Source organism: Tyto alba, unplaced genomic scaffold (assembly GCF_018691265.1).
Source record: "Tyto alba isolate M040663 unplaced genomic scaffold, T.alba_DEE_v4.0 Super-Scaffold_1, whole genome shotgun sequence".
Lineage (NCBI taxonomy): Eukaryota > Metazoa > Chordata > Aves > Strigiformes > Tytonidae > Tyto > Tyto alba.
This window is the reverse complement of record NW_024881261.1, coordinates 25,709,251-25,735,778: the sequence shown is the minus strand read 5'-3', so window position 1 is coordinate 25,735,778 and position 26,528 is coordinate 25,709,251. Positions and strand designations below refer to the sequence as shown.

At 36.5% G+C, this 26,528-nt stretch overlaps 1 protein-coding gene across 1 annotated transcript in view; it reads right to left on the bottom strand.

Moving 5' to 3' along the window:
• LRMDA (leucine rich melanocyte differentiation associated) overlaps nt 1-26,528 on the bottom strand; it is a 690,027-nt gene that overhangs the window by 296,575 nt on the left and 366,924 nt on the right. The window contains exon 3 of the mRNA XM_042792209.1: nt 8,946-9,072. Within this exon, the coding sequence (XP_042648143.1) occupies nt 8,946-9,072 (127 nt within the window). The remainder of the gene's footprint in view (nt 1-8,945; nt 9,073-26,528) is intronic.

The window sequence follows — 26,528 nt, the reverse complement described above, 5'->3', positions numbered from 1 at the left end:
TTATGGAACACTATATTCCAGTAAGTAATCAACCAGACCCTAAGAAAAAATGTCTTTTTGTAGCAACATATGATATAAAACTTCTTTGTTAGCCAGGATGAATTCCCAATCAAAATTTGGTGCTAATTCTTGTCTTCACATATCTGAACCTCAAGCTCCTACATAAACTTTTTCATAGCTCTTTCAGGAACTATGTGACTCTGATGGGAAGGTCACAAACTGTTTTTCCACACATGTTCAAGTGAAAGGCTTTTTAAAAATTTTCTAAGACTGTCAGAGAAGTGCTTCAGTCTGGCACCCTCCTTCAGCCAGGAGAAACACTTAATTTCTTTCAGGATTGCATAAATTACAAAAAGGTTCCCTGAGAAAAATAGTTTATTATTACAAAAGACAGTTATTTCCATAACAGCAATCACACACAGAGGGTTAGCTATTGCAAGGCCATTTTATACTGACAGGGGAAAAAAAAAAAAAAAACACACCCAAACTTTTTGCTGCTTCTGTGAAGTAAACATGCAGAATTTTTGCTTCTCAATTGAGTAGAGCTTTTTCTGGGGTAGAAGCTTTTCTCCCCAACAGTTTGCTGAATGTGGAGTATAACATATATTCTAACACCCATCTGACCATGCAGACTTAGGGGCAAATATCAAAATATATTTAGACATGTAATGATGAAGAGCAGTGTCAGTCTTATGTTTGCAAAACATGTAAGACTATGCATCAAATTCCTATGGAAAGCAAAAAGAGACACCAAATACATTAAGAGTTTCAGGTAAATAACAGTAGTTGATACTCTGCATCCCAAAAATCTAAGTCTCCCCAGATTTGGAAAGCCGCGTCTAAATTCCAGTATCTCATATCTAAACCCTGAACATTGATTTCAGATGCAGAAACACCTCCCTGAAAATTATCTCAGCCAAGTATGACCTGACCTCTTACCATGTGGTTCTGTGTGAGACTCTCCAGGTCTTTTCTTTGTTATAATTTACTCATCTCCCTCTACTGAAACAGAAATTTAGCTTCCTAGAATTATTTCAATTGCAGCTACAACAGAAACATGTCCACAGGACAAACCCCAAGAATCAGACACAGTGACCTCAGAAGTATAAGGCCACTAATTCACAAAAAGTTGAAGCTTTGCAGGCTTTGACAGCCCAAAAATAATATGACACCAGCAAAACTTGAGAACAAACCCACATGTGGATTTTGACAGTCAACTTTTTTGTGCCAGCATGAGCAGTTACATCATAAATAAAATAATTACAATTTCTATTCTTTAGGTCTTTAACTCTTTTCTCATCACTCTAAAACCAAGACAAAATGCAAGGTACACATTATTTTTCCAAGAAGCCTCATCAACCTACCATCACAGCTATTCTTTACAAATCATGTAGGAAAAAATAAATTATATCCTCTTCAAACTTTCATGAATAAGTGTTTCTCAAAGATAAGTCATAAGTCATGGTGAACTTATAGTGTACTGTTAGTTAATTAGCACGTCATATACTTATTTTAATCACAATACTGGAACCATATGATGCCACCAAAAATGTAAAGTCTTTCTAAAACAATGCTAGGAAAATACAGAGGGAGGAAATCAAAAGCAAGACTCAAATTTTATTGCGAGCTTCTTTTCTATGGTTTATTGTTGCAGCCTAAGGAGTGCCATATTGGTGCAATCAGAGCCAGAGAGCTGCAAAATCCTGCTGTGCCATTTCTAAGACCAATTCAGCTCTATTCTCTCCAAAAAGGCTAGCCACAAGTAAATCCATGGACAGTGCTAATGAAAATTTAGTTAGTTATTTAAAGCTCTGCAACAACAACCCTGGACTCATCTTTCTGAAGTCAGTGTCACTGGTCACCAGGTAAATATATGATGCAAATACTTACACTATAGTCTACCGCTTAAAACCTTGTTTAAAATGTCACGGTTATGACAATTAAAGTGCCTTAGTGTAGCAATACATCTCCTAATTCAACAGTGTCATCATTACCAGCCTATTAAAACCCATCTTTCTAATAGACACAGACGAAAATAAAAATCTGTAACAATAAGAATTATAAACTCTTCAGCTCTTCATATCACAAGCTAAATCATTAAATCTGAGTAATTATGCAACAAAGGTCCCCGTCCAAAAACACAACCTGGCCTCCACGAATAATTAACAGAAACATACTAGACATACTTTAACACGGATGCTCATTTCATCCTCATCAAGACACTATACTGACTTCTTTCACTATTTCTAGTTTTAAATTAGGGAAACATTCACAAGAACTCAAGTCTCTTGCATACTCGGGTTAACTCTTTTAAGCTTATACCTTACATTACACATATGTATACCACACATGCATATTTAAAGTAGACTGTTCACAGCATACATATGCACAAGCATACAAAACCATGTCACCGTATTTTCTCTCCTGAAAAACAAGTGCTACCAGCAACACTGAGACATTAGTAATAAATTTTTTTTTGAAAATATAGTACTATGGTCAGTCCAGTTAAGCTGCAGAGCAACATCATTTTTTGCAAGTTTTATGCAACCAAAAATATCCTATAAATAAGTATGTTCCAACTTGCCTATTTTAATTCTTTGTCTGGTACCCAATACCATAGTTTTTTAGGTTCTCCATAAGGCAAAAAGAACAAGAAAAAGCCTAAAGCCAACTATACATCTCCCTTCTCTGGCTAAGAATTAACTGTCTATGCAAACTCATAACATTTTTGTTTGTTTATTTTGTAGAAAATCCCGTAGCTTGGATTAAAATACTAGCACTAGCCAGGACTATGGCCCCTTACAAATGCTTCAAATATTAGTTCCACAATATTCAAGACTACTACCAAGGAAGGACTGGTGTGATTCAAAGTTAAATTGTCCACAGGGAAATATTACATTTGAACAAGGTCACAGATGTAAACTCAGAGTAAACAGTATAATGCCATTTTGCTTAGTCAATTTTAGGAGAACCTCACAAGCCGGGCCAGGTATCTTGATGCTAAGCTGTGTCTTGTGACAGTCAGCATAGTAAAAAGACCATTCTGTTACACTTCTGAGAGGTTGTGTGGATTCACACAGAGACTACTGGATGATGTCTCACATGTTCCACTATTCCAGTCTTCTGTATTATCAAGAGTCTCTTTAGCTGTGTTTACAGGACACAAACACTGCATGAATCCTTTACAGAGAGTAATATAAGGTTCCAGCTGTTTTAAGTACTGAGGACTGATGCTGGTCATCCCCAAACTCCATACTGTCTCCTCTCTTACTAGTATTCTTGGTATAACCATATTCATGACTGTTCTTCAGGGACAACTGCTGGTCAAACCTGTGCAGAAATACAACCTTTGCTAACAGTTCCTAAATGAAATTATTCTATATAACTTCATACAAGTGCTATTCTAACATATAACTGTCCAAACAAACCTATATATTTTTCTTATCTCACCACTCAATTGTTTTTTGAGCATAGTCTGAAGTATGTAAAAGAATCTGGGATTTCTTTCTGTAATCTTTTTCTCTGCCAGCAGTTCTTTTTACTAGTCAGAGACTCGAATGCATTGATTTACAAGAAACGTAACCACTCTCGTTCTCTCTCTCAGTGCTTATCAAGCTGCTCCACCATTTTCTTTCAAAAAGTTTATACTTAGACTTTTCAAATTTTCAGCCATCCCACTTCCCCAGATGAGTTGTAGGAGACCTTTTCATGTTAATGACCTTCTGTGATTACAGCTTTTGGAAGATCTTTGAAGCAAAGCAACAAAATAAAGAGCAATCAGCTTCACATTCAAAATATTTTTGAAATATGTACATAGGGAATATCAGAAATATCACACAGAATTCCAGACCTCCATGTAGAAAGACCCAAAACCGTCATTCAAAAGTCTTCTGCAAACTAACCATCTGTCATATAGGTGCTGCAATCAACCTAACATTAAAACAGCTGGCCAGCACTTCTACCAGAGTCATAAATGATCAAGGTACCTATATTCATTCCCACTGGAAACATTTGCTTCGATTATATTTACCACAAACACGATGTAGCAATCACAGCTATTCCACAGGCAAATAGCCTTGAAGGAGAAGTTACCAATTCTGCTCTGAATGCAGTGTGAAAAGATCTTTGCCACCTGAATGCTTTTCCATTAGAATGTGCTAGGTCTTCAAGGTTGGATAACCACAGAAACAGCTTGCAATATGCAAGTATACATCTTTCCCCTCTCTAAGTGCAATAGGATGTCTTGCCCAGTCACTTGTATGCCATGTTCTGGCCTGAACCCTATCTGGTAGGGAGATATGGCCTTGAGATAAGGTTTTGTTCACTGACTTTAAAACCATTTTGCTCTGGAAAGAAAAAGTGTGGCACAGGTGGTAATTAACTAAGTCCATACATCTCATGGAGACCTTCCTGCATGCTGAATAATTGGGAAAAAAAAAAACATTCTGCCTACTGGAGCAGCATTAGTTCTCTCTGTGTAGCTGGAGTTGACAGTGCTTTGAAGGGTATTTCAGAAAGGCCATGCTTCCACGGCTGAATATTTGAAGACCAGGTTTCAATGTTGTTAGGTATATTAATATGAGAAAAAGGAAATATGTTCCTATTCCTGCAGTCAAATTACTTTTTTTATTCTCTAGAGAGGTCCATCAAAATAACATATGTCCTTTCTTTCAAAGTTTGTTTTTATTTGGATTTTTTTTTTTAAGACACTATTCTTCCCAAATGTCGCTCAAGGTTCCCAAAGCAACACAAAGTCAATCAAAAATCAAGCAGCAGCTCACCAGTTTTTTAAAAGTTCTAGTATCTGGAATTGAACTAGACCAAACACTGCTGTAAAGCAGGATAAGAAATCGCCTGGACTGAAGACTACCTCCTCTTCCATAGATGTTTGGCATTAAGCACTCACATTACTTAATTTTTAAATCAGGTACACTTTGTTTTAGAAGAAAGATTTTTGGCTCATCAGGTACTGCAGTTCTCTAACAAGCCACACAGATTTAGCCAAACCCTAAATTGTAGAATGGAGGGCTCAGACATACATGCAGGAAGACTGCCGTACCATTTCAGTTTAGATCTTTGTTTAGTGGAGATAGGGATCTGTGCATAATAGAAGACAATTTGTATCTTTAACATAATCACTCAGTCTAAACATCAAGTCCTTAGCACTTAACATAATGAAATTCTGACCAGACTGGGATTTCTAGGTCTTGAAGCACTTCAGGACAACGTAGGAACAAGCACAAAGGCAAAATAAATTACAATCTAGTTTAGGGCTTAAACAAATCTGTAACTGTTAGGCATTATGATGAGACTTCTGTGAAGACAGATTATACCAGAAGCACTCGTTGGTACATTCTTCAGTTGAGATACTCAATCCATGCTGTTTTCAAAGACTCAAGAGCATATATTCCTTAGATCTGAACCACACTGATAACTCTTCTTGCTGTAAGTAATGCATATACCATTTTGAGCATTCTGCCCAGCTTTAGATTACCCACTCTATGGCATGAAATAATTTGGTTTTCCTCTAAACCATTCAAAACCTAGACTTAGATTCAATGTCTGCATTCTACATCTACATACAACTTCTTTATTCTAAACCAATTTTGGTATCAGTTCTTCAGAAATAAATAGAATGCATGTTAAATGGATGACCCGCTCACTGGACTACGTAAAGAAATAGGGTTTTTACTTCAGAGATTCACAGATCCAGTTCGTTATCAGATGTTACTATTTTAAAGTGAGGCAGTGAACACCATCTAAATTTTCAGCATACAGGTATATATATATTTGACAAACTATCACTACTGTCATTTGGAATAGATTTAACAAATACTAAAAAGATTGAAATGTAAAGGAAATTGAAACGTCTATACTATATAATCCCACTGTAACACTAGCCATGTTCAGCACAGTGAGAAGCCACGAAATCTCACACTGCTGTAACACAGAGAGGAATAATTCTATTTAGAAGCTTCGTGACTGATTCTTAGTATCTAGTGAACACACTTACAAGAAGAAATGAGGCTTCCCATTACAAGCATAGGCAATTGCAGTCATGAGTCCTCCTCCAAAACCAACTTCCTGACTACCACCCATCCATCTTAATCTGCACTGCTTTCTACCATCCACTATCTGATAGAGAAACTAAGATATATTTCCTGAAGTAAATCAGACTTTTGTAAAAACAAGTATACCACACACATGAAAGAAGCATGTTAAAGACTTGTAATTCAATACTGCACAATTTTGATAACTATATGTAGTTCAGCTATCTAAACTGCATTTTTAAAAATTTTTAACAGATTGCACATTACAGAAAAGTTAAAGTACAACACTAGGAAACTTTTTAAAAAATAATAGTATTTACATTTGCTGCTTCTAATTCTAGTAGAAAAATTGGTAGTGGCTGTAACTGAACTATACAACAACTATTTGTAGAAAAAAATACTAGATGAGCCTTCTAAGCATTTACCTGATTTAGAGATAAGCTTCTGCATTTGTACAATGTATCCAGACATTATGTAAGGACAGGTCAAATGTTATTTACAAATACAGTGCCACACAATAAATGAACCATGTAAAAGGAGTAGAAAGCTCATTTTAGAACTATCGAAACAGGATCTGCATCAAAATGAAGCCAAAATAAAAGGAAAGAAATAGCAAAGAGCACAGTAATATTAAAAGATACCCAGGAGACCTCTCACGAGTTTGAAAGTTTATATGTTATCCCAGTTTCACAGGGGTCAGTTTGGCTTTTTGTTTATTTTCATCTCTCTCTCCATATGTATATACTTATGTATACATGCTAATATTCCATCAAGTGAAGTTTTGTTTCATATCAGTATTCTTTGCTCATTTGTGTACTTTCTGTAGTGCTACTGTCATATATTAAACAATCTTTCCTGCAAAGTATTTCATCGTTCTATTAGAATGTACATTTTTATTTGAACATTTCTCAAAGAATTCTATAGAGAAATCATTCATTAAAAGAAGCGATTCAAGTTCAAGAGAGACCTTTTTCAAATATGGTATCCACATTGAAGAGAGGAATCTGGTAGGTTTCCGTGCTTCTGAAGACTGCTTTATCTTCCCTACAAGAAGCTCACTACTCCCGAAGGGCTCAAAATGTTAATGATGGACAGCAGTTATTTTTCTTCTCTGTGCAGATTGTATATATTAGGTGTTTTACAAACATTTCTGCAACTCCTCTATTAAATTATTGGCAGCACACTACAAAACGTATACATTATTTCTATAACCTGAGTAGCTCAACACTCTCAAAGTTCTAATTTCATAATTTTAAGATTGAATTTAAAAATTCCCAGGATAGATCAAATCCTCCTTATCATGTTATTATTGACTTTGAGAACTTACTCACTTGACAATGGTATTTTTTCTGTGAGACCAGCAGAAACTCTTTAATGACTACTATCTAATTTTTTTCCGTCTGATTTTGTTCACTATGTTCTTATACAATACACCTGCCCTCCTTTTGATAAGTGTAATGCTCCTCCCCTTAAAAAATCCCCAAACCACACTTGCATACTCTTGCGTCTTATGGCCAAATTTACGTTTCATGCTTTGTAGGAGATAATGCTGCACCAGACATACCACCACCCATAGCATCAGCAAAAATGTTCTTGTACATTCTTCATCAAAGCATGTTCAGTTCATATTTTGCCATGACAGCAAATAATAAAACCTGTTACTTAAATCCAACCCACAGAATCCTAGCATTAACCAGAAATCCAGCCAAATAACTAGTACAGTAATGATCGTTACTGCTCAAGAGACACTCTTGGCAAATTTCCAGAGTCTTAAGAATAAAAGTTACTCTGCTGATTTTTATTTATTTATAGACTCAAATATAAGTGCAGAAATCGTAGAATCTGCAGTTAGTTTTATTCTCCTCAGTAGGAGGATTTTGCTTTAGTAGGAGGTAAATTGTGCTCTGTTTAGATTGCCTGTAATAAAAGCCTGTGGTTGAGCAGCCTTGTCCTCACACTGCAAATACAAGGAGAGGGCTTTCGTGGTTTGTGCTCTAAGACTCTGCAGGCCTCAGTTGGCCTTTTGGCCACAATTTGATCATCCTTCACTTTCGTAAAACCATATATTACGTATCGTCAAATCTTCAGAACGGTCAAAGTATGGGAAAAATATTTAATAAGCAAGTCCATAACCAGCCCTTGCAAATAATTAGTTTTTACAGACTATTATCTATGAGCCTACACACTAGGGGCTCTGAATCAGCAAAGTACTTAGGCAAATGCTGAAATATTTATACTGAATAAATTTGAGCAGGCACCAACTTCAGGCATATGGAGAAGTGAGTAGTTATGAGTGGACTTAACCATCCATCCAAACACTTGAATGTATTAATACCTTGATTTGGACAGCATTTTTAAATGAATTTATACAGATCTGGAACACCGAGAATATAGTGACTTGCTTTTACAACAGCAATTGCACAGCAGCTACCCAATTATGCATATTACCAACTTCATTAACATAAAGGTACCGCCCTTCTTCTTATTATTATTATTCTTATTTTATTTTACTTTCATGTTTTAAAAGCTATTTTAAAGTATAAAAACTTAATAGCGTTTCACTGCACTCTCTATTCCACTAGAGGTCAGCCTGCAACAGAACCCCAAGCAAACACAGTGCTGCACGCTGGTATCACTGACATTATTTTCTTTCTCTATTTTATCTATTAGAAAGATTTCTTCAGAGCCATAACTTAGATCTCACTAAAATGGAGCAACAGGAAGATATAATGGTGCATTTCATTTATGAATGACCTATAATAAATTACTGTAAAGTATTCCAGGTGCCAAACGAGAGAATGCTTTGTCTGCACATGAACTATATTTCACATACTTTAATTTGGCTGACACATAAAACTCATTTGACATTTTGCAGGTATTTCTTTGAAAGGATATTTGGTTCTTGTTGAGCGTTAAGGTATGGAGGTGGGGTAATCTGGGTAACAGAAGGTCATTTCCGAGTAGATTGTTGTCCAAGATCAGCTCTTCCAAGTAACCGAATGTTTTCAGTCCTTCTAGTGACCTGCAAACGACAAAGGCAACAGGAAAAATGATACTCCACTAAATCAGGGAGGCTATTATGAGCTGAAATAAATATTTTAACCTTCCCTTTCAGGAGTGGGAATAGTTTTGGTTTGGGCCTGTCAGAAGAGTGAATGACAAGCATTAGTGGCAAGGGGAGTGCTGGCACTGCAACACATCCTTCACATGCTGGCAGGATGAAGGATGGGGGTCACTTAGTGAGTAGCCAGGATCCAAAACAAAAGGCTTCAGATATGGGGCCTGCAGGATGAATTTGTCAATGTCTTGTGCCTTCAGGCACCCAGCCTCGCCTGACCCTAACCTCCATTCCCAAGATAAATAACTCTGTCACAGTTCACCTTCATTCCCTGGACACAAATTTAAGTTGTCATCCATCATTTCTGCCAAGAAATATCATACCCCGCTAACAATAATAAATACAACTTCAAGTATCATTTCTTAGCAGTTACCTTACATGCAATAATAGGAAATGGAGAAGGGATTTTTTTTTGTTTTGTTTTATTAACCACTTAATTTGCTTCTTGAGTCCCTGCAAACAAAATAAAATGTTCTCTACAAAATGAAAAGCAGAATTACTCCAGACAGAAAAGGCATTTGCTTTCTTTTCAGAACTTACTGTCCCACTGTCAAGCCACAGGTCAAACTGCAGAGAGCAGCTTTAAAAAGGAGCATTTCACAACATGGAAGTGCAGATTATGGCTTGTAAATAGACAAGATCCTGGAGGTATTTGTTCCTCCAACAGCAAAGTACAGAGAAAAAACCTAAAACAGAACACTTTGGTACCTTCTTAAGGTATCTATTCCAAACTTGATTTAAGAATTTTGGAATGCTTGCACATTCCAACAAGAAAAAAATCACCACACATTAATCAACTAAGACACATGGTGTACAGAGCATACACAGAGACACGCATTCACAGCTCATTCACCTACCAGACACCTAAAGATATGCTGAGACTGCATTACTTGACAGCTGATCTACTATGCCTACCAGTGGGAAGATCATCACTGGCTGTTTTATAAAATGTGATGAATAAGGGAGATGCAGTCTATACTATTTATTCAGTTTCCAATGACATTTATAACAAGGCGATTTCCTCATCCTCCCCCCCAGTTTTTGGCAAAGATCAAAATACAGCCAAGGTCCCTGTCAGAGAGTTCTACAGACACTACTACTGGAGGAAAATACAAATATTATTAGAAAGTACGTGGGTTTCAAATTAGAAAATTTAACATTCGTTTGTCCAACAAAAACAAGATACAGCTTTTGTAGATACAACTTTCTGACCACTTATAAATCACAGTTAGAGGGTTCAAGCAACCAAAAGAAATCAAGTCTGTGACCTTTACACTGGATACTGTACACTAACATATGAATATTCAAGTAACATTTGCACAACACTGAAACAGTGTATTTCAGTCCAAGAACTCCAAAGCACTGACAGTTTTGACTTGGTGTTCTGAAAGGGAAGTACAATTACTACTAATGCCATTTTGATGCTGGGCAGCCAGACCTGAAGAAAATTTTCCATGCCCACATCCATAGGGACTACCTATATCATTACGATGCATTGAGACTACAATCTCTGAAGCTGAAAGAACAAAACCTCTATTCTAATCATTATACTGAAACAACCACCACAGTAATAGTTGCACTTTTTGCACTTGCCTTTAACAAGCTGTTTCAGAAAAACTCGATTCAGCCTACATAAACTGTATGCTGTTAAGAGCTGTGCTAGCATCCTGTATTAAGCAAGCTATTTCAGCAAAGAGTCGCAGCAGACTTGGTTTTGCCAAAGTCAAGATCAGAACAGAGATCAGCAAACATTTCAGACAGTGCTTTCCCCCAAGTACCTTTAAAAGGCATAATAACCCAGAGGAAGTAGCAGTGAGTTTATCAAGCTGTTATGAGTTTTCATTTCAGTTTATTTGACAAATCTAGTTTAGCAAATTCCCCTTAAATACTCTTTATTATATAAATAGTGGATTATTTCCAAACCTCACATTTCAATGTAAGACTTTGACTTGCCAAAGGAGTTCAGAGAAGGCCACCTCCTTGTCAACGCCACAGAGCCTTATGGGATGTTAATAGGTCCTTTGTGAAAAAACATTGCTCAGGCTCTGGTCAGTGTCAGCATCAAAATACACATTGTTCATGAGTTATGTTATGCAAATAAAATACTCTTATCATGAGAATCAGCAAATGGTTGGCAACTGGCAAGGAGAAGAAAGCACAGATCCATACTGCTGCAGGGGAGGCATAAAACAAAATGACAAACCATGAAGCGGGACAATAGGCCTTGAAACACTAGAGGGAGTTGCCTATGAAACAGCCTTTCTTTCACAAGCCTGGGCTGAACACCAGGGTACTAGTTTCATAGATAGGCAGAGAAAATTGTGCGCAAATCTCCTTACACCTGTCTGGTTTTGATAATTTTTGCCATGTAATGTTATTAGCTGCTCGGTTAAAAAGGAACCGTGTTACGCAGGGGGTTGCTTATTAATTGTTGTCTTCACGTCGTCAGAGCAGTGTGCACTTGGTGATTTAATCACCTAAATTCAGAGTCCAGGGAGATGGGAGAAATTGCCACAGTACAGAGAAAGGGTGTAGTCATTAACATAAATTTACATCCATATGTTATTCTGCTATTCACAGAATTCTTATTTCTTCATCTTCAACAGAAGAAAAAAAATAGCACTAAAACAAAATTGGTAGGAAAATTGATGAAGAAACAAAAAAGGAAAAAATGTGTTTGCTATCACTCTGTGATACTAGCTACTAAATTCAAGGCAACAATCTCATCCATCATAATATATACAAAAATATTGTCCAGCAGTTGTACATCACAATTTAAAAGTTTTAAGTAGAATCCACACAATAGGTTTTATGGTACAAACTTCAGCAAGTAACATAAATTCTATGTGCCTCAATTTCCCATCTCCTAATGAGGGATAAGAAAGGATTGCAATTGTGAATTAGTATTTAGAAAGAATTTTTGAGAAGCTGAGGTAGAAATCAGTAGGAAATACTGGCATTTTTATTTTTAGTGAGTGAGACAGTTATATTAATGTAGTCCAAGTATTTCTTTATGAGCCCCTTACAAAAAAGGAGAGGGGCATGAATGTATCACAGCATAGCAAGGAACACACAAACACCCTAAGAGACAAGTGTAAAAGGAGGGAAATCCCCCAAGAAAAAGAACCAGTCTGAAATTAAATCTGCACTGTTTTCTCATAGTTCACAGAAGAAGAAAAGTCTTCCCATATTGGTATATCAAAACAAACACACAATCTTAACACCACAATACCACCGGCACTGAAGGGCAGTGGCAAGTAGTTTTTTCCCCAGTTTCAAAAGGCTAATAAACATCACTAAGTTGTATTGCAGGTTGCTTTTCCCTGCTCTAATGACATGAAAGCTGCCCATTATCTCACCCACAGGTACCATCTCAGTTACCTCCTGGCAGGGCTCACACTCTGCTCCCAGAGGAGAGCAAGTGCTGCCCAGAGATTTCCACTGCAATTTCCAAAGTCACATCAAACCGACAAAACATCACAACGTATTCAACGCTGCCTCATTCAAACAGAAAAAACTTTAAGTTTCCACTGTAATTAACCCTATACTCGTTAAGATAATTATGATCAAGCTCTCTGTCACAGCTAATATCACAGCATCATTGCCTATGGCTCACGCTTTGCCCTCATTAGCTTACAAAAACACTGCGCTAAACAGGAAACTGACTCCCTCTGCAAAACAACTTAAGATGTTCTGTAAGCAGACAGTAAATAATCCTTTAGAACACAAAGGTCTCAAAAATGTCATTTTATCCAAGTCCTTCAGCTAATCCGTATGATTTCTTCCAGCTTTCTTTTCCATAATTCATTCATGGTTTGTAACAGAGTTTTAATCATTAAGGAATGTCATGGAAGAGATTTTTTTTTTTTCTCTATGTGCATGCATGGCAATTGTCAACTACACTATTTCATATGGTCCCTCTGGCCTGATGGGGATTTGGTTACAATGAAAGTAAAAAGCAGCTCTTCATTTTGGTAATATTTGACAACGAAAACATAAGACCTTTTTAAATGAAAAAAAGCAGAAGCCTCTCAAGTAATGGACAAACCTTCGTACTCTGTGGTTGTCCTTGCTCAGAAGAACAAGCTGTTCAGAAGTATATGCTGAAAAATAAGTGTTCCTCACATTTTACCCCACCCCTACGTTAATAAGACAGCTGCCTCATATCTAATGACTTTTTCCTCCTGTTTAACAGGAAAAGAGAGAGCAGTTAACAATATGTAAATGAGAGAGTTTGGCTTAAGCCTTGAAATTGATTTGCACTCTGTTGACAAGAGATAGCCATTACCAGAAGTTAAACACAGAGCTGTTAAAAAACAAGAGCTTTTTAAAATACCTTTTTTTCTTGTCTTTAATGTTTTAACAGATTACAGGAGAGCAGAATCAACATGAGAATCCTAGTACTAGATAATTTCAGTATTTAAAGAATAGAAATGTAATTTCTATTTCTCCAGCACCTGCCAGACAAGGAGCACAAAGCACTTTTTTTAAAAAAAAAAAAAAACATTAATGAATTACTCCTCAAAAACCTGCTGAGCTTAAAATTCCATTTTGTAGTAAAACAGAAAGAGGTTAAGTGACTAACGAAAGGTGACCTCCAGCAATTTTCTAAGAGACAAGAAATAAAACCCAGAGCTCCTGACTTCTAATCCTTTGACTTAACCTCACCAAAACAAAACAAAGAGCAATAAATAAATGTTATTTATATAAAAACATAAGCTAGCCACATGTATAAATTTAGATTTTGCAGAATTCTCTAGGAATGCAAAACATCATTTCAGGTTTACTTGCTTTGATTCCTGTTCAATTCAAAATTCCATTTAATCTGAAATATAGCATACAAATAAAAGGAAAAACCCAAGGCATTTCCAATTCTGTTCTGGTGGAAGGGGTTTAGTGAATCTTCTGTGCAAACTCCCTTGGGCTGAGGCCTCTGTCAGAATTCTACTCCCAAATCTGCTTTGGGGGATTCTGCTCTAAACATACCTCTCACCTGTGAGTAGAGAAAAATAACCCATTTTAAAGAAACTAGTGTGGCTAGAATTCAGTTCAAATTCCAGAAAAAAAAACACTCTCACTATTATAATCAGAAAAACACTGCAAATGAAAGGTTTATGTATTTCCTGCACACAGAGATAGAAATGGCAGATAAACTACAATTAAAACATAAAAAAATTACCTCTACACTATTCAAACATAATAGCTTTTATTTTCTGCAGTCCTACTCAGTGTTTATACCCATTTTTCTGCATGATAATGCATCCAAAGAGAAAACAGAATGGAGTACAAAATGGACAGTTCTGTCATGACTTCTGCAAGTGAAGAACCTCCAAAATTTGTAGTGTGGGCCAGGTCCCATGTTAGACCAGACAAGTCATAAAACAAGAATCACAGAATTCTGTTCAACGGAGAACAAGCTTACCAATGTTTCCAAAACATTAAATGCTTTGTTTTGGGTAATATCAGAGGGCATATTAGTATTTTGCAGGCTATCTTTAGATAGCATTTTGCATCACTTCCAGTCAATCTCTTTCCAGCTTTCTGTTGCTAGATAGAAAATATCTGGAAGCAGCTCTTTGACTAAAACTTAAGGCAAGCCCCTGACTATGGTTAGCAAGAGATAAAATGGATAGAAAAGAATGAGCAGAATCATTAAATACCTGGGAAGAAAAGATCTCCATAAGAAAAGATTAGAACTGCGTTATGAACTGGATCTACAATTAGTTTCTGAGTCTTTTCACATAAAGGTCATACTTAACTTTCAGACATACAATAAAATGAATATCTATCCTTCATTTTTTCCCTTTCCTTATACACTGAAAGCATGCAGGACTGTGTAGGACACCTCATTAAAAGATTAGGATGAAAACATCTTGTACAATAATCATAAAACAGAGCTATGTAAGCACATTAAAATGGTGGGGATTCATGAAAACCCAGAATCTTCATCTGATTTTTCATCTTGTTCTGAGTCTTATGCAGCAAATTCCATTGCTTAAAAAAAAAAAAGCCCAAAGTACTCAACCCCTACAAGTCACCACCCAAATCCAAATCTCAAAGAAAACACAAACAAAAGTAGAACCAATAAATACATAGACAAAAAGAGATGAGGCCTTCTGAATTCTAAATGTTAAATTCACAACATTTCAAACCCTTTCCTGCTAACTATAAAACAGAAATGAAGAATTTTGTGTGAGAGAAAGAGATTTTTACTATCGAGCAGCAGCTCCTCAAAAGATGGAATCATCTGAAAAGCAACAGTGCAGAATTATCTCATCCATCTGTAGAGGCCCAGTTATTCATAACTTCCTACAGCCAGCAACAAAAGGTGAGCATTTCCAGAAAGTGACTCAGACCTTCAGGTGAGGCTTAGTGGAGTACATACATTTGGGGGAGAGATGAACATAGCCTATTTGTCCAAAGACTTGCAGTGAAATTAGAAGAAACTGCAACATTAAGGCAAAATAAACTGTTACAGCTGTTCTCCATATGAGTGGATTATTTACCTGGTGAAAAACCCTATAAATTCCAATTAGTTTCAGTAGTTCACAAAAACATATTAGAGTCAACCATTCAGTCATTTAACCATCATTCTCTCCTTCCAAGACTCTAGCAAAAAAAAAATATATATATATATATAAATATATATATACACATATATCTCTTTATAATTTATTTTCCTGACCTAATTCTACCATGAAGCAACTAGACTGACTGGGGTGGGGTTCAATGTCTCTTCTAATGGAACTCTTACAATCTCAGATTTCACTGTGTGTATTTATTTAGAGCACTATGTGCTCTACTCAAGAGGATATCCCACTAATACAGCTCAAGCTTTAACCTTCTTGCTAGGCTTCTTTTTGCTTAAGTTTTTATATTACATCTTCAGGATTAAACATGTCAAGATTTTATACGATATTACTGTTACAATTTTGTGTAAATTTAAATAAAATTGCAATCAGTGTAATACTATAGCCTGTGGCAAGGCAGTTTTCATAGAAGCCATATAAAATTTTTTAAAATAATGTAAAATGGATCAGAAAATGAGCTCTTAGTCATCTAGTGATCAAACAAATTCAGATAACAAAATAGGGTTTGCAAAACACAGCTAAAAACTATCAGGCAGAGAGCAAGTGACTGTATGCATTCATATTTTATCAAAGGGCATTCTGGAAAAAACACCACTAGGAAGTCCCTGCAGTTCAATAGATGGATCACTTCAGTAATATTCCCAAGTATGGACTTAAGCATCCTTCTGCTAAAATTTCTTGAAAGTATTCAATGAAGAATAACAAGGTTAGAGGAGTTAAGAGAAAAATTTGGATGTGAGTATCTCTTGCTTCATTTGTCTTTTTTCCCAATTGTAACACAGAATTCAGTCCTAATAAAAAAAAAAAAATGGTATTTAAAAAGTGCAAACACTGCCATTTTCTGAACTTGAAAGAATTCAAGTAAGTATTAGTGACTAGAAATAGCAAAAGAACAAGCCAGGGTTTACAAAATATAAACCTACCTGTTAGGAAAAAAAAAAAAAAAATAGAAAAGAAGAAAAAAAAACCCTGGAGCACTATAATGTATTTATTCTTAAAAGCTCCTCTCAGCTCCTTGTGCCAAATTGAAAATCTATTTATAAACCCTCTAAAAAACAGTATTATAATGGAAATATGAACAAATTCAAGTGCAAAGGCAATGCCATAATGAAAGCTTTACTGTATCTTGGATCAATCTGTCAATCTGCAATTCAGATAGTAACCTGACCCCTCCCCTTTTTGCACAGAGAAGTGGGGAGAACAAGCCTGTACAATGAGTAGAGTAAAGCCCATTTCGACTACTAGAGTTCAGTGAGAAGGGGGAAAAGAAAAGTAATTTTTCTCCCATATTCCACAAGAACCAAGGCTGAGGATTGACAAGCAAATTGACGCACTGCTCAGAGGGCGAAAGATAAATGTTTGATGAATTGGCCATTGCTGGAGGAGTGATGGGCTTCATATGTGCATAATGGACTAGCTGCCGTTCAATTCAGATTGCCTGCCAAGATAAGAAACCATAATGAATGGACCAAGCACAGCCTGTGCCATAAGAAAGTATAATCTGACTAGTTTTAATAAACTTAATAAAAAAGATGAATCAGAGAGAGGCAAGGGGACTGGCCTTTGTGACCAGCTATAAGAGGTGAGAACGACTGATAGACTGCTTAAGCATGATAGCAGAGAATTGTTAATGGACATAACACCAAATCCCCTGGTGTTAAAAAATATGTTTAGAACAACTTAAAATCACAGGCATCTACATATATACATATCAGAGACACTGTAGTACTTGTTACATAGCATATAACTGCCATTTATTTATTCTTTCCTTCTGCTACCTACCCTGGCTTGTCTCTCTAACATCCTTTATCTCCTCTTCATGGTATCTTAGTCTGTATCTAGATGCACATAACACACCAATAGTTTTACCAACAACACCTCAGAATCAAAATAACCCTCTAATTGTAACTCAACAGAATTCAGACTCAATTTCCAACAGAAATGTTTTGGCTGGACAACAATATTGCTAACTTCCACTCCCAGTGGAGAAACATCTTTTACCATCAGGAGTATTCACACTTGGTGTAATTTCATTTGCTTTTGCAAGCTCCGTTTCCATTAAATATGATAAATCTGCAAGTACATTTATAACAAACAAACAAACAAACAAACAAAAAACAAACAAACAAAACAAAACCTTTCTAGTACAGACAAGACTAAATTGCCAATTGTAGTCCTTCTGGTCTGAGATTTACTATGTTGGATATCGTTCCCCATCTGTACCCAAAACCTCTAAGTTTGACCTTTTGCAGCACCAATCAGCACTATGAAATTACAGTAATAACAGAACTAAACTCTTATAGTATTTTACTGTATATGGGTATATAACAGTGTAAAGTCTGGTAATCACCACCATTTTAATGGTGAGTAGTACATAGGAACAGAGCCATTTCTGCTATTCCTTTCTCATTATTTGGCACATGAATAACAGTGGCTCACTTTCTGAAGCTTACCAGACATTGAGACCTGAATCTGTGAGTGAAAATGCTAAAGGAGTCAACAAGAGAAGAAGCAGCCCTGACTTTTAAAGCAGTGGGATTAGACCAACAATCTATTTCTTTGTTAAGAATCAAAGGACAAGAACACAACCTTGTGTGTGCATATAACACACAGTGCTTGGCCAGGCAGAAATGTGTTTCCCCTTTAGGTAGAAAAAAGGAAGGGGATTGCAGAAAGATCTTCTTGACTGAGGGAATCTAGAAAACACATTATACAGAATAACATCATTGTTATGCATGTTTGTTTTCTTGTTTTTCCTTTTTTCCTTTGATGTTGAAAAATAAATGAGGAAACATAAAATACTCTACTTGGGTAAGTATTCAGATTACCACCCCCTTGATGTCAGTTACATAGCCTGTGTCATAATTTAAACAGAAATTACTATATACAAGATGGATGTCTAATTTTCAGTATAAATTTTATCCAACTGCAAAAGGAAAGTAACTCATTATCAAGCAGCTCAGTAAGGCTCCAACTACTAAAGGAAATAAAGTTTTACGACAAGAGGGTCTCTCCTCTCTCTCTCTCTCCCTGTGAGTGAGAAAGTGAGTGCAAGAATAAGACAGAAAGGGAAGGCTCAGGAGTGCTGGGTGAATTATAGACTGCCTCTCAAGATTCACAGCTCTTCGTGGTAGGAGGTTAATATTCTCACATGTCATTAGGTCTGCTGGCTCTACTGATGGCTCATTGAATCAGGCAGCAAATTATTTCCTCATGCTGCAGAGGACACCACACTTCAAAGGGAAGGAGCCAGGGTCAAGACGGCTCTCCAGTTCAATTAATGAGTTGGGATCAGCAGAGGTTGCCTGTAGGTAAGAATGTGACTGAAGCTTTTGACAAAGCTGACTTTTTGAACAGGACTTGACCCAGGCCCCTTACTCCCCTCCCCACCAAATTTTATTTCCAACATTTGCCTCTGACTGACCTGCTCAGGCCTGTTGGGATAGTTTTGACCTCCTCAGTCTTTGTTACCAGACGCAGGAGCTGTCTGCCTATATTTGATGTGTCTCTCCCTAAAGGCCACATCATCTTATCCAGGCTCTTCAGAATACTTTAGAGCTGCATAGCAAAATAAGATAGAGTGGATTAATTTAAAATTTTTAATTTTCTCAAGAAATTTGTTGAGAAGGGGGAAAAAAAAGAACGCTAAAAGATATTTCAGCTTTTGATAATATTAAGAAAGGTTTCTAAATGCTGTTAAATGCAGATAAGAATACCACAAATGCTATTAGAAGCACATGACTTACATATTAAAATTATGGAAAAGCAGAAAATATATGTTCCTCACATGGATTTGCTGACTAATAATATTCCTAGTAAATAATGCATTGTATAGAATATTCTTCTAAATTTTTATTTGTATTGCCATGGTAGCAAGAGATTAGAGGAAACTAAAACTTAACAGCCATCACATTTATCTCTTTCTAAACACTCAATGGTACCCTCAGTTTGATGTCCCTGAACTATTTTAATGTATATTTAAGCAGATTTAATAAAGTACTGAAGTGAGATTCATTGCATTAATGTTTTCTGATAAGATTTACTTAAGCCGCATACTTTCTCAAACAAATACGAGTAACTGAATCAACATGTCAGCCACTCTTGGTAAGCTTCCAAAAATCACATAGCATCTGAGTATTGAAATGAGAGTTTTGTCAGTTGCATCAACAAAATTGTTCACACAAGCTTCCAAATTTGTTATATATTTTATTTTTTTTCAATAATATTTTACATGCTTATGTTTCCATATCAAGGATCTAGGTTGTCCTTCAATATTTATTTTAAACACAGTACAACTTTTAATACCCTCTTCCTAAACATTTTGCTCATCAGCATCCTTAATGCTCAAGCACTTGCTACAAGTTCAAAAAAAAAAAAAAAAAATCAAACCCAAACTTTAAGGTAAAATATCAGTCCAGAGATGCCCAAGGATGGCAAAAAGGTGGTTGTTCAAGCTTTGCAGATTTAAGATTTAGGATAGCACAGGTGCCTGAATTAGAAAGCTACATGCCTTGTTTGAAATTAGAATGGTTTTATTTGTAAATGTATTGAGTAAACAACTGTTCTTACAGACCTTAGAACAAAAAGCTGGGACATTAGTGCCTTAAGAAGATCAGATCACGTAGGTGCCATAACAGTTTAGGAAACTTAACTTTTGGTGTGTATTTAAAAAATCGTTTAATGATCTCCAGGTGTAAGGCAAATTTTCATCTTTACTCTTCAATGTTTCTTTCTGCACTCAAACCATTATTTGTAACAGATTTCATTACTGTAACTAGCAAATAAGCCCCAAAAGCTAGTAAACAGATTATTTGATCTATAAAATTTAGGATAAAAGCATACAAGATCTAAGCACAACCAAGCCAAATAAGAGTAACTAGAACACTTTCAAGGACACTACCTAACTGCTAAACAGCACATCTTCCACACTGATGCACTTTACTCTAAAATGCAAGTATACACAAGTATACACAAGCAAGATACAACTTTTACTTATGTCTGCACAACCTCCAGTGAATTGTACATTATGCAAGTGGCAGCTTGCAACACCAGCAAAGCTGTAGGAGGGGAAACACTTTTTCATGAGCTTCTTTAAACAAAGTAACTGTGTTACTGGGTCTCTCATCAGTGTTAACATTATATCCTGTTTCGACTCTTTCTAGAAAGCTAGTGACATACCAGAGATCATTTGCGAAATGTATGTGTATGTTTTATATAATACTTAGCAGGAAGGTATATGAATCCCATAGAGAAGGACAAGTCCAGCTGCAGAGGATGTAACTGGCCAGTTCTACACTCTCAGAGAGAAAGAGGAAATAGTTGTGTTCACTGCAAGGAGGAACCACTCAGTCGATAGAAAACAGAACCACCAACAGTTTCCAAACATGATCACCAAAGCTTCTGGTTTCTGGCAGCACTAAATCAGAAATGATGGAAGGACTGAGAAGACACACTGCTGAGACACCTGGACCTGCAGCAGTACCTGCTGGAATACATTCCAGGAATCCTAGAGAAGATGGAGTCAGCAAGTGGAAAGCTGACCTGCTGAGTATATTCAAAGACCAAGTTTTCTATTTGTCCTTTTTCCCATTCCTAAAACTAAACCCTTTTAGTTAAGCCTTACTAAACAGAACTTTGCTTTGCTTTCAGGCACTATCTGGTGTTTGCTGGGAAGGTAGTACCAATTACCATGGTACAGTGCTTCTAGAGAGGTAACAAATCTAAATAAAGACAAAAAGAACAAGAAGCCCTGTACCTAACTCAAGATGAATTAGAAGGCCCAGCTGTACTAAGTACTGTTTTATACCAGCTTGGATATAGTCCATATGGGGAACTGTCAGGGCAATTATGGAGTTTGGGAAGGAACTTGTAAACTTATAAATCACCTCTGCAAAGAGCAGAAAGCTAGGAAACACCCCATATCTTTTGGGAATTGTTACCACACAGGTCACTCAGTCAAACACTGTTGCACGATAAGTGATCAGAGCTAAGTGTTTGTACAACTTCTTTGTGTTACTGGGCCTTACAGTAGTTCTGCAAAGATTTATATAAGCAAGTTTAGTCAAATCAAGGGCTTTTGCATTTCAATTTAACTCTTGCAACATGCATTAAAATTGTTTGCATAAGTAAACAATAAATGCATGGTTGAAACAAAGTTATTAGTTTAATGTTCATTTGGGGTTTTATTTTGGTTATTTCTCCCATTGCTCATATTATGCAAAATAATGAGTCATATTAACACATTACCTCAGCAACGGAAGCATGGAGTATTGAATAGTGAAAAGCATTCAGTCAAAACAAGACTCTAGAATTCAACCTCTAAAATTACAAGGATTCTCACACTCTGAATGTGAGCAAATAAGATTTCCTAGAAATGTACATGGTAGACAGCAAATCCATTTCTTCCAATTCATACATAACTAAAAAAAAAAAAAAAATGCACACACAAAAAATGTTGGATAGTGTCCTCCTGTCAGTGTCCTCCATTTCTACACAGCAAGTATAGTTAAAATTGAACCATATAAAACACTAGCGGGGAGATATAGCAGGTAACAATCTTAAAGTCCAAGAGGATGGACTAGAGAACGTATAGCAAGCTTTTTTTTGTGTTGTTTTTTTTCCCCGCCCCCTTCAATACCTAAAATTAATAAGATTGTCTAAAATCTGACTGGCAGAGTACAGTCCAGCATAAATCCCACCTTCAAAAGATACACAGTTGTGGATTTGATAGGCTAGGGATGAGGAAGAAGACGATGATTAACAATTACCAAAACAGAAATTGTATCAATACACTCTTAGGTGGTCACTGTGCCCAAACGTTTTCAAATGCTGTTCACACTAGATAGCAAAACAAGAACTCCTAGGATCACATTAGAGTAGAGGGACCACCGCAACATCTGGAGCAACAGATAACCCTGTAGCACCTTGGATCCTTCTGAGCAGCTTCACAGGGACAGTCAGTCACCCACTGTGGCCCATGATGAAGCACTCTGACTGGAAAGAGCCACTCTGAAAAAACAAGCCAGTGTTCTTCTCCTACACTGCTCTGGAAAGAGGATCAGGTCTCAGTTCAGTTGTTTTTCCATGCCCAAGGAAGAGGTTCAATGCAAGCTTCTCCACAGCATGCTTAAAGACAACATATTCCACAGAGGAAAGCAAAGGGAAAACAATACTGAACTTCAATATCTGGGTTTTTTTCATGTCCTACTGTCATGCCAATACATACAAAGCCTACCGTGGGACCAAAAGACTTAATTCAAAACAATATTATTTGAAAATCAACACTGTTTTCTATTATGTCAGAATAAAATCAAACACTGTAAGAACCTGAGGTTGAAGACTGAATTACAAGCAGAACAGGCTAGTAGCTGAGTATGTGCTATTATATACACAGTCAAAAAAATATCTAAGTCATATACACATTTAACATAGTTCAAATACAAAAATTCAATATAAAATTCAATAAAGCATGTAGTTCAAAGTTTACTTCAAGTTTTAGTTGCTGAATAAACATTGAATAAGAAATTTAAAGGTGTAACTCAGAATAAAGGCCTGATTATTTGTGTTGCCACTGCCTCCAGATTTTTAGTCCAATTACCTGTAAAAATAAAAACACAATCAGCTGCAACTTACTATGCATGAATCCTCAGAGTATAAATAATATAAGCTTTTGTACAAGTCAAATTAATAAAAATCTCAAACCCTACCACTTCACTGAGTATAGATAATACTTGACTGCATGAGTTGAATTGTAAACCCGATGCTACTTCAAGATGCATCTACCTCCCCCACAACACAACAGCTGGGCATGGCTGTGTGGAAGTGCTGGACATTCCTGGACATAAATTTATCCATTTGAGGTCTACATTGCAGTTATCAGCCTATCTTCAGTATAAGCCATATGTTCACTCTTTTGTCCGTAGAGGACTTTGATGACAATTAGATTTCTGAGGGGCATGTAATCTGCTCAAGCCACAAAAATGAAGATGCAATTTACCTCACACATGATCACATGAACCTGCACGGACTGTTCTGAAAGAAAACAGAGAAGTGAAGTACCACAGCAAACATGCCTATGAACTATTACTTTTTGATGCAATTAGGCAGTTAATTAAAAAAAAAAATCCCACAAAAAAAGAAAGAAAGAAACAAACAAACAAACAAAAAAAAAACAAACATAAACAAATACACAAATAAAAGAAACAAGGCTCACTCATGGAGTTACCGGATTTCCAAGCGCTGCCACAGTGGCCACCAATCACTTGCTGCCAATCCCTCCCTGTTTCCAGAGACCACATCAAAGCACTTTTGCTGCCTCGTGGCCTTCTATAGAGCAACTTCAGCCACTTAGGAAAAAAACGGCTAAAAAAATGCTTGGACTTAAAACATTAAAAGAAATAAATTGACAGGATTTTGTCTGAAAACCTTGTCTCATCCTTACTGAAGGCTAAAATAAACTTAATTTTTGTTAAAATTAAAGCAAAAATTAAATCATCTTATTATGTAATTGGAACTAGGCCTCAGGCACTAGCAGTAAAGAAGGGATTAAGGCCTCCACCACCTGGGTTGTCATTCTCATGGGCCCCATTACCACCCCCTTACTCGTTTTTATAGCCAACAGATTAAAATGCGAGTGCCGCAATCTTTGATCTTTCACTTGCTGACACAAATCCTTTCAAGCCTCCAACGTTTTCTGCTGAGGTAATTAGTACTAATTAAAAGGTTTCCAACAGCCTTTGCTCTACTTTTTCCCTCCAAAGAAATTGCTTTTACAAGTGCCTTCCATCTTTGAAATGTATGCATCGTTCACTTTCTTCTTTATCTGACTCCCAGAGATCAAGTAGATTAGTGACTCCATTATTCCCCAAGACAAAGCCAAACAACAGGTTTTTACTATCTCCCTGACCTGTTGAGGTGCAGGGTTTATATTCAGAAACAAGTGCCTCTGCTTGTATTAAAAGACAGTCCAATTATGCACTAACAGACACAATGCGGGGTTTCTACATTTAAGAATGGACATCATTTAAAAATGTAGTGTTTTCTCAGAAGAGAGAGAGGCAACCGGTCACTAATCAAACTGACAAGTTGTAAGACTAATAATAGGTCTTCCTTTGTTTTCTTTTCTTTTTGTGTGTTTGTGTATCAGGCAACATACAAACAATTTCTTTCTCTTCCCCCCTTCTCCCACCCTCTCCTCTCTTTTCCCCTTTCTTCCCAAATTTTAATGATCAATTCACATTTGCTACTTAAAAAAAAAAAAAAAAAAAAAAAAAACCAAAACAACACACAAACAAAAACACACACACAAAAAAAATCCCACAAAGTTTAGGAAGTACTGCCTTGAAAGATTTTGAAAGCATAGAAAGTCCTGTCTGAAGAAGTTTTTGTTACTATAATTAAATAATGTGTCCTGCTACAGGCAAACTGATTGCTGGAAAAATAATTACTGAGATGAAAACACTGTTTTATAGTTTGTCTGAAGTACTAATGAAGGTACAAGATTAAAAAAAATAAAAGCTGCAGCAAAAAGGAACAATACTTAGCATTGAGAAAGGGCTGTGTTTTGAATTTACAGGTTTTCAAATGATCGTTCAATCGACATGGGTACTATATGGATCATTTTTCTTTATGAAAACCTGGAAGCTTTATGCCTGCTGTGATAAAAATAAATTACACTTCATGCAGCAAAAGTGCTATTCAAAAAAGAGGACAGTTCTAAAGCTCTTAAAGTTCTCACTTCCTATTGAAAATGACAGCAGCTCTCTCTCATGCTGTAGTATCTCTGGCACAATAGATCAGAAATCATACACAGAGCCACAAGAGGCTATCTAACTTATCATTACACACACAGGGGTCTATTCTCCTCTCGCGATGCAAGCACAGGGCTCCTGCTGGCGCTAATGGGAGCTGCGCATGCATATCAAGGACAGAAACAAACCGACAGTGCATCAACTTTTCCTAACCTAAGTTAGAAAAGTTTTAAAATAGCCAGAAAGTCAATAAATTGTCTCCTAATCGTGCCAGCTCTTCTACTTTACCTTCTCAACTATTCTACTAAGGTAGTAATTTCTTTTTGTGTAACTTTCCTCAAGAGGATCTAAAAGCACTACAATCTCATCAATTCAGCTATATTATGCCCCTGTGAAGTAAGTTTTATCTGACATATCTTGCCCAAGGTCATATGGAAATTATATGGCAGGGCCAGGAACTGCACTTTTCAGTATCCTAGTAGTTCCCTGTTTTAACCAGCAGGCCATACTCCTCCTCTATGCATGCAAATAAACCAACAGTCCTAGAAGCAGGAGGATGGGATTAGCCTTTCAGCCATGGAAATACTGCAAAAAGGTTTTTCACAAATATAAGTCTTTCAAATAATTTGTCATAGATTCAAAATGCTAAATGAAGAAAACAAAATCAAAACAACACTCTGTGAATCACCTAATGTAATAGTTCTAGTCTCCTCACCTTCTTAGTGCATGGTCACCATTACCTTTAAACGTCAGGCAATCCCTGTAAACTCAACACGAATTAAGAGAATACCATACCTCAGCTTTTAGCACACAAATGCAAAGCGGATCATGTGGAACACTCAGCCAAACCTGGGAAGCTGTGTAAAACATGCAAAAACATAGTTACACTGTCTATTCCATCAGAGTAGCTTTTAGAAACAACACTGCTGTTTCTACACTCAATGTAACGTATCCTGCATATAGGTTTAGTGTTTACCAAATGTTAAATTATTAGATTTCAATTAAATTCAGAATTACAAAT